The sequence below is a fragment of the Nannospalax galili genome, unplaced genomic scaffold (genome assembly GCF_000622305.1).
Source record: "Nannospalax galili isolate Female #2095 unplaced genomic scaffold, S.galili_v1.0 scaffold374, whole genome shotgun sequence".
NCBI classification, from domain to species: Eukaryota; Metazoa; Chordata; class Mammalia; order Rodentia; family Spalacidae; genus Nannospalax; species Nannospalax galili.
In genome coordinates, this window is record NW_008333879.1 from 143,948 (window position 1) to 158,810 (window position 14,863).

The 14,863-nt window shown below is 41.4% G+C and overlaps 1 protein-coding gene across 2 annotated transcripts in view; it reads right to left on the reverse strand.

The window, feature by feature from the left end:
• Ston2 (stonin 2) overlaps window positions 1-14,863 on the reverse strand; it is a 158,572-nt gene that overhangs the window by 110,937 nt on the left and 32,772 nt on the right. For both annotated transcript variants that reach the window (XM_008828662.3, XM_008828661.2), the window contains exons 2-3: window positions 9,699-9,975; window positions 5,811-6,086 (exon numbers count right to left, since the gene is read on the reverse strand). In XM_008828662.3, coding sequence (XP_008826884.1) covers window positions 5,811-6,086; window positions 9,699-9,786 — 364 coding nt within the window. In that variant the 5' untranslated portion in view covers window positions 9,787-9,975. The remainder of the gene's footprint in view (window positions 1-5,810; window positions 6,087-9,698; window positions 9,976-14,863) is intronic.

The window sequence follows — 14,863 nt, forward strand, 5'->3', positions numbered from 1 at the left end:
TTAATACTCAAAGATTCCACAAATAAGGGACGGAGGAGTGTAAAAGCACATACATCTGTAAACAGCCTGCACTGTTACTGATCTCCCTGGCCCAGTCTGATTCATTCTCAGCCTGATGCAAACACTTCCACTTTAGGAATGCGAGACTTAGTCCTGTGGTTGCTGTAACAAATTACCACAAACATGGTAGCTTAAAATAACAGTAATTTATTTTCACTTGAGTATAGAGGTCAGAGGTCTGCAATCAGAATCTGTGTGTTTTAGTGACCGTGTCAGCAAGGCTCCTCTCCCTCCAGAGGCTTGAGGGGAGAATGTCTTCCTTGCCTCCTGTGGCTTCTGGGGGTGATGGGGTCCTTGGCTGTATCTTCACCACCATCATCTCTAAGGCCAGCATCTTCAAGTCGTCTCTGCTCTGTCTTTGCACTGTCTGCTCATTATGGGAAAAATCTTCCTCCGCCATCCTCATGAGGAAGCATGTGGTTGCATTTAGGGCCCGTACAGATAGCACAGGATGATCTCTCCTCTCAAAACTCTTAACTATATTATATCTGCCAGGGCCTCTTCTCCAAATAAGATGACATTGACAGGCTCCAGAGAGGAGGACCTGGTGGCTTGGATGCTGTTCTTTAGCCACTGTACCACACGGCATTGCCCAAAGAACAGAGGCAGCTGCAATGCGTGCAAGAGGTGCCATGAGGCCTCCCACAAAAACTTGCTGCACACATCTGGGTTATTTCTCTGTGATGTCCACAGGTACATATGTAGATTACTAACATAACACATGATCCACATATCTTTGGTTCAAGATAACATCTGAGCTACCCAACAATTTCTAAGTGAACAACTATAACTTGAAGAATATCTATGTTGTCTATGCTGAGAGGGTTAATGGCCAATTTCTTTTACTTTTCATTTGGCTTCAGCTCTACCAACCATCCTTCTTTTTAAAAACTATTTTATTTATTCTTTTTATTTAATGGGTATGAGTGTATTGCCTGCATGTATATAACTGCACCCATGTCATGCAATGCCCACAGAAGTCACAAGAGGGCACTAGATTCCCCTGGAACTGGAGTTACAGACAGTTGTTAGTCACCATGTGGCTGTTGGGATTCTAACCAGGGTCCTCTGAAAGTACAGTCAGTGCTCTTAACTGCTGAACCATCTCTCCAGCCCCAACAAACCATCATTCGTACTGTTAAACATAGTCTAAGGAAGGGAGCCCAAGGAGTAGGCCTATAAAGGAGAGGTTGGTTTGGGTGTTAAGAATGTACCCTATAGCCTTTTATTTAGCACATCTCTCATGGGCCAAGTTGGATACCAGCAGCTTTGGGATTTGGTCCTCGGATTTCTTAACCTTTTTCCTTAAATCACCCTCATGTGTTGCTGAGTCCTGGCAGGATTGGGAGGAGTAGCCCTATACATAGTTAGTCCAGCTTCTTTCTGGCTCATTAGGTATCAGGCTGACAAGCTCCTCCTAAGGCTAAGAGCTCCATATCCACAGGGTGAGTGAAGTTTCCATACACAGAAATGGAAGGGGTTATTAATGTCTAAGTAATTTTCAAGACAAAATAGACTTTCACGCATTTGAGAACTAATTTTTTATTTGTCTTCTAGTCATACCAATAAATCTCCTCTCTTTAACTCAGTGCAGGGCTAGGACTGGGGCAAAGTATGTGATAGAGTTGTCTTGAGTGCAAAATTAAGGGGTACCAAAGATTTCAGCTGTCAAAGTAATATTTTTGTAATATCTTAAAAATGTAATATGTGAAAATATCAAACCAAAACAATAAACTATACTCAATAGATTAACCTCTGACTGTTGTAAATAAAGTTCTATTAAAATTAGTAGGGCCAGGATTAGGGTGAGCTGAGTATGGCTGTCATGTAAGTGTTAATTGGATCTAGTCTTTAAAGTTCTGTTATTTTGTTCGCCATGGATAGTTTTGCATTATTTTGATTTTTTTTTTCTGTCTTTTTGAGACAGGGTCTCCCTGTAGCCCCAGCTGTCCTGGAACTCACTATGTAGACCAGGCTGGCCTTGAACTCACAGAAATCCACCTGCCTCTGCCTCCCGAGTGCTGGGATTAAAGGCATGCGCCACCGCACCAGGCCTTATTTTGATTTTTTTAAAGATAAGATCTCATGTGACCTAGGTTAGCCTCAAATTTGCTATGTAACTGAGGATGACCTTTAAATTCTGATCCGCCTGTCTGCCAAGGGCTGGGATTTGAGGCATGAACTACCACCCCTGGTTTTATGCATGCTGGTGGTCAAATCCAGGTCCTCATGCATGCCAGGCAAGCAGTCTACCAACTGAGCTACAGCTCAGCTTTTTAAAAAAATTACAAAACAATTTATCCCAATTTTTTCCAAGATAACATTTTTCTCTCCTGAAGAAACAACCATGATACTTTTGTATGGAGCAAAAGTGTTTTATGCTCACTTCTGAAACTGTCACAGGGAATATTTTTAAAAGGCATCGTCAAGAATCCAAAGCTAATAAAATTAATACTTTTTATTGCCTTATCAGGGATACTGCGAAGTAAATTTGGGAGTTTTTTTCTATGCATGCTCAATGGCTAGAAAGTTAACTCACCGTCACTTCTACAACACTGATATGAACGTCAACGTGGTACAAAAGGTAGAAGACATCTTGGAATTGTGAAAATATTATAGAGCCCAAAGACAAACCCAGAAATTGGTAGTCCATAATCTAACATCTGTTGCTTCAAACAACGAAGTTTTAACATTGTATCTAAACCACTGTCATTAACAACAGAGGATCCTCAGTTAGAAACAACATCCCAAGAAGTAAAGAATTCAGATGCCTAGAATATAACCAATGCCTGAAGGTATGGCCACTCCAGGGCCAGAGGGTTCTACCAGCCTCCCTCCCAGCCTCCCTCCCTGGCTGTCCAACACTTGCCTCTAGTATAGTGTAGGACCAGGAGGAACTAGAGCAGGGACAATAGCAGGAAGTGTGAAGCAAGCACAGCCCAGCACACCCCTGGGCTCCAAGGTCTTGGGACCAGCCTACCAGATGTAGAATCTCTCACCTGTCACTCCTTAGCATATAACCTTGGGCAAATTCTCAGCCTCCTTACAGAAAGACAGATTTAACACTAACACTTTTCTCATATGATTAATGGAAGGAACACATGACAGTTAAAAGCATTGAACATGCCACCTAAGAGTCAGCATTCGACAAATGTAGATAATTAAAAATAGAGACCAGCCAGGCTTGGTGGTGCATACCTATAATCTCACTATTCTGAAGGTAGAGGCAGAAGGATCATAAGTTTAAGGTCAACTAGCCTTAGCTACTGAAAATAAATAACAACAATAACAATAACCATATTCTTGTACTGATTACTGATTCCTGTGATTAGCACATTCTATTCTTACTGAATAAAAAACTACCATGGATTGGGTAACTTATAAACAATAGAAACCTATTGCTCAGAGTTCAGGAGGCTGGGAAGTCCATGATCTACAACACTAGTAGATTTGGGGGCTGTAAGGGTCCATTCCTTCTAGCTGTGTCCTCACATGGCAGATCGAACAAACACTGTGACCTCACATAGGGGAGGGGCATACGCTCTCAAGTCTCTTACAATGGTACTGATTCCATTCATAAAGATTCTATCCTCATGACTGATCCCATTCACAAAGGTTCTACTCTCATGACCCAGTCCCTCCCAAAGACCACATACATAATACCAACACATTGGTTTTAGCATGAATCCTGGAGCGATAAAGCATCCAAACATACACCAATGTTCCATACTTTTCCTGCATGTAGAGACATGGAACCCGGTGTCTGGTCAGTGATAGGTCTTCAGTAAGAGTTATTTCTACCCTCTCCCCTGAACTGGAAGTGTGCCTGGACCTGTCACATTACTCATGCTACTTTGAATGTCCTGGCTCTGATGCCAATAACTGACTGAAAAACCTGATACTTAAATATGAAAAAGAACTTGCAAATGTGAGGTATTCTATAAAAAATGGAACACTTGTTATGTGACAGAATCATGTTTTATATTTTCTTAAAAGCATTTTTACTGATGTGGGAACATGTTACAAAAAGCAAATCTATTTTCTTAGGTCTTACCATGCTGCCTAAGCTGGTCTCAAACTCCTAGACTCATCTAATCTCAGCCTCTCAAGTAACTGAACTATAAGCATGCTAAGATCTGTGCACCTTTTGGAATTATTTTTTCCAGTATTGGAGATGGAACCCAGAGCTCTGGGTATGCTAGGCCAATGCTAAACCACTGAGCTATATCCCCAGTCAATTTAATTTTTTAAAAAAATTTTACAGGATATTGATAAATTATCCCAAGCCTGTACCACCAGACCTGACTTCAAATCATCCCCCACCCCCTTTGGTCTTTTTATGAGACAGGATTTCCAGTAGCCCCAGCTGGCCTGGAACTTGCTATGTAGATCAGGGAGGACTTGATGTTACAGAGAGCCACCTGCCTCTGCCTCCTGAATGCTAGGATTAAAGGCGTGAGCCAACCATGCCTGGCTTCAACTCATTATTTTTAAAAGTAAAACTAGCAAAACATTTAACTTACCAACAAAAAACCATACCAACTCTACTTTTCACTGATAGGACTCTGTGGTAGACAGAATAATGTCCCCCACCTGCTGTATGTAAGATGCCCATCTTCTAGTCTCTAGGACCTGTGAATATGTAAGGTATTACATGGCAACTGGGACTTAACATGCATGATGATATAAAGGAACTTGAGCCCTTATCCTCATGAGCCCAATGTAACCACAAGAGTTCTTAAAAATGGAAGAGGGAGGCAGAAGTTAGAGAAAGATGGCACTTCAGAAGAAAGGCACAGAGAAATGCTACAGTTCAGGCTTTGGAGATAGAAGGGGTCCTAGGTCAAAGACGTGGGTGGCCTCTGGAAGCTTTGAAGGGTCAGAAGACAGATTCTTACCTAGAGTCTCCAGAAGAGAATACTATGCTGAATTACCGAAATGCAGGGTTGTAAGAGATAAACTCAGGTTGTTTAAGCCACCAAGACTGTGGTAATTTGTTGTAGGAGCAAGTAGAGACCAGGGTTGTAAGTAATAAACTTACAGGGTTGTAAGAGATAAACTCAGGTTGTTTAAGCCACCAAGACTGGTAATTTGTTGCAGGAGCAAGTAGAGAACAGATACAGCCCCAAGGGTTATCCAATCACCCTTGTATGCTGTAGGACACAGCACGGTAAATGGTCAGGTTACCAGCCTGGGGACTGACAACTCACTGGCTTCTCTGAGTGTCCCAGCACAGCCTCTGGCCATTTAAGTGCCACAAAACATGAGCTCTACCATTTACGGCCATCTCCATCCCTGAGGATTCTGAGTTCAGAGGTCTCAGGCATAAGACTGATTAACAAGTCTCACTTGGGACTGTATTAGAAATGGTCAGTGAGCCACACTTTGAGAAACATTCATTTCTATGTGCATGGAGCTTACAATATAAAAGCCGAATAAATGTAATTCCAATGTCCCTAATAGATAAATATATGTATTCTTCTAGACAATTCAACAGTCAAGGACAGGAGTAAAAGGTTGAAAACTACCCAGAACACATAAATTCTTCTTTGTGCTTATTTCATCTACAACCAAAAACTCATGAAATGAGAAGAGGCAGGATCTCTGTCTGCTGTCTCCTATGTAGCTTGTGTTTCCGGGCTCTGGGGCTGGCAAAATGGAACCCTGGCAGCCCTACAGCCCCCTCATGGAAAAGCATCCTTCCGCACCTGTGCCTACCCAGAACCCTCTCATCTGTCTGCCCAGCACACCTGTTTCCTTGTGAGGTGGTAAGGTGCTGCTCCATGGAGTATCGTCTTCAAACTGAACCCAGTTGCTGATGGCTGCGGCCAGGTCAGGTGCGGGCTGCACAGGGCTCCCTGGAGAGGAGGCCGCTTCAGAGATGAGGCCCATCTTTTCAGAGGAGTCATCCTGCTCAGAGTGTGAAAGATCTTGAGAGCCTCCATCTGCTGCATGATTCTCCCCAGAGGAGCTCTCTGACTGGTCTGAAGAAGATGACAGTCCTGGGAAGTGCTCTTCAGCGCCCCCTACAGCAGATACCAAACACCACCATCACACAGAGGAAGGGTGCTCATCAGATCTCATAGAGACAAAAACTTAGGATGGGCAAGTGGTGACTGTATGATTCCTTAGAGGACGAAATGATCATAACAATTCATCTTTATGCTAAAGGACTGTCCCCAACGACTTGTAAAGCCCATGACCTTAGCTTGTCCCCAGTCAGTATCCAGGATGGCTGAGAAAAGTTTTGTTCCTTATTAGATTTACATGTATCTGTGTTATATGTAGTCTGTATGTGTGCATGTGTATGTGTGGAGGTTAGAGATCAATGTTAGGTGTCTTCTGCGATTGCTCTCTACCTTCTATTTTTTTTTGCCTTTTTTTGTGTGTGATGTGTGCATGTATGTGCTCATGTGTGTGGGGTGTGCTAGCCTGTGCCTAGTGTGTGCACCTGTGGAGGCCAGAGGTCAAGGTTGAGATGGCTTCCTCAATTGCTCTCCACCTTATTTTTGAGAGACAGGTTTTCTCGCTGAACATGGAGCTCATCTATTCAGCCTGTCTCCAGCTCCCCACCCCCAGTGCTGGGATGACAGTTGTGTACTGCTGGCCTTTTTACATGGGTGCTGCAGAGCAAACTGAGGACCTCATGCTTTCGCAGCAGGCATTTTACTGAACAAATCATCTCTCCAGCCCTTGTTCATAATTTTCATCTTTGTATCTATGCCAGTGCTCGAGGGTCACAAATTCAATTGACTACAGAAATCAAGCAAGAAATATTCCCGGGGTGAGTGGGACACATGAGATGCAACAGGGTGTGGTGGACACTGCAACTTGGCAGTAGAGTTTCTCTCTGCACTAAAGAAATTTAAATTCAAGTTTCAAACTCTGTTCTGGCCAAACTACAACACTGCTGTTGGTCCTGAAACATTTAACATCTTTGACTTGTTTTTGAAGATAAAAATATATAAACAATGGCATAAACTGATTATGGTGGTTGGATATAAAAATTTACACATATACTAAAATTCATCAAATGTACAGCAAATGTCAATTTCACTATATGAAAATTGTGAGCAGATTGTCAGGCTTGGCAACATGTGCATTTATCTGCTGAGCTATCTCAGTGAAACCTTTTAAAAAGTAAAGAGCTGATATACAAATCCCTCCTCCCACCATTAAACAAGCAAACCTGTGATTTGCATGAAATCAAACCCTTTCACATTATCCAACAGAAATAAAAGGCAAGCCACATAATATTAACTTAAATCTTCAAGTTTTGACATTAAAAAAGTAAGATGAGACAGGGGAGATGGCTGTCTCTGTGGCACAGAGCTGGAACCCCAGGCCATGGGGTTAGAAAGCACACGCTCTAACACTGAAGGAGGATCCCAGTCGAAGGAACTTTTTTTTCACTCCTATGTATTTCAACCCAGTATACTGAGAATTTTAAAAAATTTTACTTTTTAAAAATATTTTATTTTTATTTCATGTGTATGAATGCATTGCCTGCATATATGTAAGTGCACCCATGTCGTGCAATGTCCATGTGTGAGTGTATTGCCTGCATGTATTTGAGTGCGCCCATGTCGTGCAATGCCTCGGAGGTCAGAAGAGGGCTTCAGATTCCCCTGGAACTGGAGTTACAGGTGGTTGTGAGCTGCTAAGTGGGTGCTGGAACTGAACCTGGGTCTTCCACAAGAGCAGTCAATGTTCTTAACCACTGAACCATCTTGCCAATCCTGACCTCAGTATTACCAATCTATAATTTCAATATGTAATCATATTTTAAAAATTGTTAATGAGATATGCAATTTTGTGTGTGTGTATGTGACTGTGTATGGTGTATGCACATGTGTGTTATGTGGGGGTGCGTGTATCCACACATGTGTGGAGGCTGGAGAACTGTTGGTATCCTGTTTTATCACTCTCTGCCTTATTTCATTGAGACAAGATCTCTCACTGAACCTGGAGCTAAGCTAGCAGCCACAAGCCCCAGTGATCCTCCAGTCTCTGTCCTTCACAGTGCTGGATCTATAGGTGCACATGGCTATGCTGGGTTTTTTACAAGTCCTGAGGATTTGAACTTAGGTGTTCATGCCTATGTAGCAAGCGTTCTTCCCACTGAACCATCTTCCCAGCCTCCAAGTGATGTGATTTTTTAAAAACAAAGTCTATGAAGTCCAAGGTTTGTTCATCTCTGCATCACATTTTCAGCACATCTCACTTCAAATATGCCACATTTTAAGGGTTCGCTATCCATATTGACACCAGCTGGATGGTATACCTGGAGACTTTCCAGGTGTGCAGATAAAGGTAGGAAGCTGTCAAGTGGCACTGGTAGATACAGTAGTACAGATCTGCCCTGACCTTCATCTCTGAACACTTGTCTCCTCAAGGAGAATACAATGACTTCCAATTGATCAAGGATGACGGACACTGCTGAATTCTTTTCATGGACCAGACACTGTACTAGGTACTTTACAATTGCTGACTTGCTGTATCTTTGCAAAAGCTCTTAAGCAGGTCCTATGATTATCCCATTTGCACAATGAAGCAATATAGGTGGAGGTTAAATAAATCATTCTGGGGGCAGGGCACGGTACACATGCCTGCAATCCCAGCACTCCAGAGGCAGAGGCAGGAGGACTGCTGCAGGTTCAACACAAGCTTAGTCTACATAGTAAGCTCCGGGCCAGTCTAGATTACAATATGACCACCCCCCAACACAGATACACAAAGGGCTGGCGGGGGGAGATGACTAGTAGGCAAGAGCAGCTTGCCCTATAAGCATGAAGACCTGAGTTCAAATCCCCTGTACCCACATAAAAGCTGGGCATGAATATGTATTCCCATGCTCCCAGAATTAGGTGGTGAGGTGGAGACAGGAAGAAATTGAGAGCTTGCTGGCCAGATAGCCTAGTTAAACAGTGAGTTACTGGTTCACTGAGAGATCCTGTCTCAAGGCAATAAAGTGGAGAGGGATGGAGGACACCCAGCGCCCTGCTTTGGCCTCCACACAGTCATTCATGAGTGCATGCACTCATACACTAATATGCATACACACATACACACACACACACACACACACACACGCATCATTTACCCAAGGGTATATCAACCATTCCCAGTGAGGCCAGGGTTTGAGTTCAAGCTTTACAATCTGTCTTAGGCTGTCTGTTACTTTAAAAAAAATTTTATGTGTATGAGTGTTATGCCTGCAGGTATGTAAGTACACCCATGCCATGCAATGCCAGCAGAGGTCAGAAGAGGGCTTCGGATTCCCTGGAACTGGAGTTACAAACAGTTGTTAGCTGCCATGTGAGTGCTAGGATTTGAACCCAGGTCCTCCGCAGGAGCAGTCAGTGCTCTTAACTGCTGAGTCATCTCTCCAGCTTTCACTTTTAACAATTACTCTTAAACACTGAGAAAACTCAAACAGCTGGTGGGAGTGACCACCAAAAAGGCCAACGGTAAAGTATTTTGAAAGTAGGAAGTCAGGTTAGGTCCCTTGAGAGAAAAGAAGCTGTACCTTTGATGTTCCCAGGCTTTTGGGGGGGTCTACAGGCTGCTAAGAAGCCTCCTCTGGGCTACTGAGTCAGAGTTCACTTGTCACTTTAGGAAAAAGAAGCATTCCTTACCCTCTGAAGGGACAGGGGAGAGTGCCTCTTCATTGAAAGAGACCCACTCTGATTGATGGGTAGCGATCACATGGTCCAAGGTCGTCATGCTAAGAAGGTACTGTTCATCTTCACACTGCTGACCTCAGATGGACCCCAGGACAATGTCTGGGGTGGGCTAGGAGTATGGCAGCACAATGGACTTGGGCCTACAGTCTGTCATGGGTCTTGCCAGCAGCAGTACTCAGAACACAAAGATTAGTCGTCCTTATCATTGGTTAATCTGCCAGGTAGAAATCTGTTTAAATAAAAAAAGAAATTGAAATGGATAAGCATTGCATTATACCAAATCCACACCAGTCCAGGGCTCTGAGTATCGTGATGAGGTCCACGCATTTCCAGCACGCCTGCTTCTTTCCATTCCTGTCTCGCCTCCTCTTTTCATAGTGAGACACTTCCACTAACATCAAGATCTCTGGATAAGGATTTATATTGGACTGTTCATTAACCATCCAAATTTTAGCAACTAGACTCCCTAATTTCTCCAATCATTCTATCTCAGAAACACTGTTATCTGTGACAAAAGGCTATCAGCATAAAGCAAATATTAAAACTCTGTCACGGTGCTCTCATTTTCTTTATGCAGATGGTAAAATCGGTGCCTCAGGCAGGTAAGCTTTTGTAAGCCCGATCTGAATCTTGGGTAGAAGCCCAGCAGCGTCCAGATGGCAGCTCCATGAATGGTTTACCAATGAAGAGAAAACAGAAATGGAGTCGTCTCTTGCTCATTTGAGGTAAGAGGATGGGGAATATTTGCTTTAGCTCAAAAAGCAAGTTAAACACATTTTCAATCTAGGCCAATTTCAATTAGTAAGTAAATGTCAAGTCTTTACTTACATGGCAATTATGTTCTTAGTATGCCCAAGATTATTTAATTGGCTTACAATTTTGTTCATTTTATTGCCTTTTTACAATCGGAACCTAGCTCTTGATCTTATGATGAATGAATAAAACCAAAATTAATGCAAAATTCATGTGCTTCCATAAAAGAGCAGCGCTCTCCCCTGAGCCTGCCATTTGCTCACCCAATCCTCACAGTATTCAGATAGTTTCTAAAATGATTTAAGTCAGTCTTCCAACTGGCACACACAATAGCAATAAAAGTTAAATTTCATTATAGGCTAAAAAAAGTTGACTCTAGGTTCTTATCTTCAGTAAATAATTTATACTGAGAAAAATCAGAATTGAAAACACTTAATAGTTTTGCCTTGTTTGGTGATCTTTTAAAAAATATTTTTACAAAAACTTTATTTAGAATTTCATACATGTATATAAGGTGTTTTGATCAAATCCATGCCCACTCCCTCCCCTCCAACATTCCACTCTCGGAAGAGGTACTGTAAAATCTTTTAAGGATTAGATACAAGCTCCCAAATACTTTTGATATTTTTGGCCTTTGGAACAGAGTATGTTGCTAACAGGCCCAAGGACATTTTGACTTTTAGCCAAGAAACTGACTACATTTCTTTGGGGTCTTTTTACTCTGTCTAGCCAATTCCTACCTCCTATTCTTATCACACCATCCCATGAAGGAGTTACCCAAATTGCCAATAGGGAATAGGGACGCCGACCGCTCTGGCTTCTTCCATGCTGAGCAGGGATGCAATTGGAGTACCCCTTCAGTGAGTCTATCTAAAAGACTCCCAAATTGCATAACTCTTGTCTCTAAAGGGAAAAGAAAGTCCTTGAATCATGACTAGGAGATGTGAAGGAGAAGTAAAGGCAAAAGTAATTAGCTTTACAAGTTCTAGACAGGGAACTAGAAAAAAATCAGAACAGGGCACTTTTCAAATGTTCATATGAAAGTCCATTGGAGTTTCTTGACAAGGGCTTCCAAAGGCATCCCTTACTGGGTTCTTCCTTATTTTTCTTTTGTCTTCCAAGGATGGACTAATTGTCTGAGAAGAGTGGTTGAATACTCAGGTGAGGGTCCTATGTTTACAAGTTCTAGACAGGGAACTAGAAAAAAATCAGAACAGGGCACTTTTCAAATGTTCATATGAAAGTCCATTGGAGTTTCTTGACAAGGGCTTCCAAAGGCATCCCTTACTGGGTTCTTCCTTATTTTTCTTTTGTCTTCCAAGGATGGACTAATTGTCTGAGAAGAGTGGTTGAATACTCAGGTGAGGGTCCTATGATTCTGCCTGGCACTCCTTTAATGAATGAGCACAACCAACAGCAAGCCCAATTGTGACTATGTTTAGCGATCAGGCTCAGCCGAAGTAGTGATGATGGTAGTTATTTCATGCAGAAGGGACTGCTGTATAGCATCTTCTCATTAAAAGGATGTGGAATTTAAAAGAATTTGATGGTAGGAGCCACAGAGAATATACATCGTTTGTTTTTCTGAGTCTGTTACTTCACTTAGCCTAACAGCTTCTAGGTCCATCCATTTACCTGCAAATTTCATTATTTCATCTTTCTTTATCGCCAAATAGAACTCCATTGTGTAAATATACCAATTTTTGTTAACCACTCGCCAGTTGAGGGACACTTAGGTTGCTTCCATCTCTTAGCTATTGTGAAAAGAGCAGCAACAAACATGGTTGTGCACGTGTCTCTACAATAGGATGAGTCCTTTGGGTATATGCCGAGGAGTGGTATATTCATTATTTCATCTTTCTTTATCGCCAAATAGAACTCCATTGTGTAAATATACCAATTTTTGTTAACCACTCGCCAGTTGAGGGACACTTAGGTTGCTTCCATCTCTTAGCTATTGTGAAAAGAGCAGCAACAAACATGGTTGTGCACGTGTCTCTACAATAGGATGAGTCCTTTGGGTATATGCCGAGGAGTGGTATAACATACTGTTCTCCATAGAGGCTGCATGAGTTTGCAATCCCACCAGCAGTGAATGAGCATTTCCCTTTCTCCACATCCTCGCCAGCATTTGGTATCATTTGTTCTCTTGATCCTAGCCACTCTGATTGGGGTAAGGTGATACCTTAGGGTGGTTTTAATTTGCATTACCCTAATTACTAATGATGTTGAACACTTTTTGAGATGTTTCTTAGCCATCTTTATTTCTTCCTTTGAGAACTCGCTGTTTAGACCTTTAGTCCATCTTTTAATTGGGTCATTTAGTTTCTTGATTCTGTTTTTTTGAGTTCTTTATATATTCTGGATGTTAAACCTCCATCCGATTTGTCACTGGTGAAGATTTTTTCCCATTCTGTGGGTTTTCTCTTCACTTTTTTGATTGTTTCTTTTGCTGTACAGAAGCTTTTTAGTTTAATGAGGTCCCACTTATTGATTGCTGACAATTCCTGAGTAACTTTTGTCCGATTTAGAAAATCCTTTCCTACACCTATATCCTGTAAGTTACTGTCAATATTTTCTTCTAATAGTTTCAGGGTTTCCAGTTTCACATTGAGGTCTTTGATCCATTTGGAGTTGACTTTTGTGCAAGGTGAAAGATAAAGATCTAGTTTCTACAGGTAGAGATTTAGTTTTGCCAGCACCATTTGTTGAAGATGCTGTCTTTCCTCCATTGTGTGTTCTTGGCTCCTTTGTCAAATATCAGATGGCTGAAATTGTGTGTACTCACGTTTGGATCTTCAATGATGCTCCATTGACCTATGTGTCTGTTTTTGCACCACTACCATGCTGCTTTTATGACTATCGTTCTGTAGTATACTTTGAGATCCGGTATAGTAATCCGCCCCCCGCCCCCAGCATTGCTCTTTCTGCTCAGTGTTGCTTTGGCTATCTGGGGTCTTTTGTGCCTCCATATGAATTTAGGGATGCATTTTTCTAATTCTGAGAAGTATGTCATGGGGATTTTGATTGGTATTGCATTGAATCTATATATTGCTTGTGGTAGGATGGTCATTTTAACAATATTAATTCTTCCAATCCATGAACATGGGAGGTCCTTCCATCTCCTGGTGTCTTCCTCAATCTCTTTCTTTAATGATTTAAAATTTTCATTGTAGAGATCATTGGTGTCTTTGGTCAGAATTATTCCAAGATATTTTAAATTTTTTTTTGCAGCAATTGTGAATGGGAGAATTTCCTTCTATTCTTTCTCCAATTGCTTGTTATTGGTATATAGAAAGGCTACTGATTTTTTGTAGATTGATTTTATAACCTGCCACTATACTGAAAGTGTTGATCAGTTCTACGAGTTTTCTAGTGGAACTTTTGGGATATCTTATAGCATCATATCATCTGCAAAAAGTGATAGTTTGACCTCTTTTTTTCCAATTAGTACTTCTTTAATTTCCTTCTCCTGTCTTACTGCTCTAGCAAGAATTTCAAGCTCTGTGTTGAAAAGGAGTGGACATCCTTGTCTGGCTCCTGATTTTAATGGGAATGCTTCCAGTTTTTCTCCATTTAGAATGATATTGGCTGTGGGTTTGTTGTATATGGCTTTAAGTATGTTGAGGTATGTTCCCTCTGGTCCAATTACCTCTAGGACTTTGAACATAAATGCATGCTGAATTTTGTCAAAAGCCTTTTCTGCATCTATTGAGATGGCAATGTACTTTTTGTCTTTGAGTCCATGTATATGATTAATGACTTTTATTGACTTGCATATATTGAACCATCCCTGCATTTCTGGGATAAAGCCTACTTGGTCATGGTGAATGGTCTTTTTCATGTGTATCTATATGTGGTTTGCAAGTATTTTGTTGAGAATTTTTGCATCTATATTCATTAAGGATATGGGTTTATAGTTTTCTTTTTTGGTTGTGTCTTTACCCAGTTTGGGTATTAGAGTGATGTTGGCTTCATAGAAGGAATTTGGGAGCTCTCTCTCTGTTTCTGTCATTTTGAATAATTTAAGTAGTATTGGTTGGAGGTCTTCTTTAAATGTCCGGTAGAATTCTGTTGTAAATCCATCTGGGCCTGGGCTTTTTTAGTTGGGAGGCTTTGTATTACTGTTTCAATTTTCTTATATGTTATGGGTCTGTTTAAACGGTTGATCTCTTCTTGGTTTAACTTTGGAGGTTCCTATGATTTCAGAAATCCATCCATTTCTTTTAGACTTTCAGATTTAGTAGTGTATAGGTTTTTTAAAATAGTCCCTTATAATGGTTTGAATCTTTTGGGTGTCTGTTGTGATGTTTCCCCTTTCATCTCTGATTTTGTTGATTTGGATTTGCTCTTTCCTTCTTTTA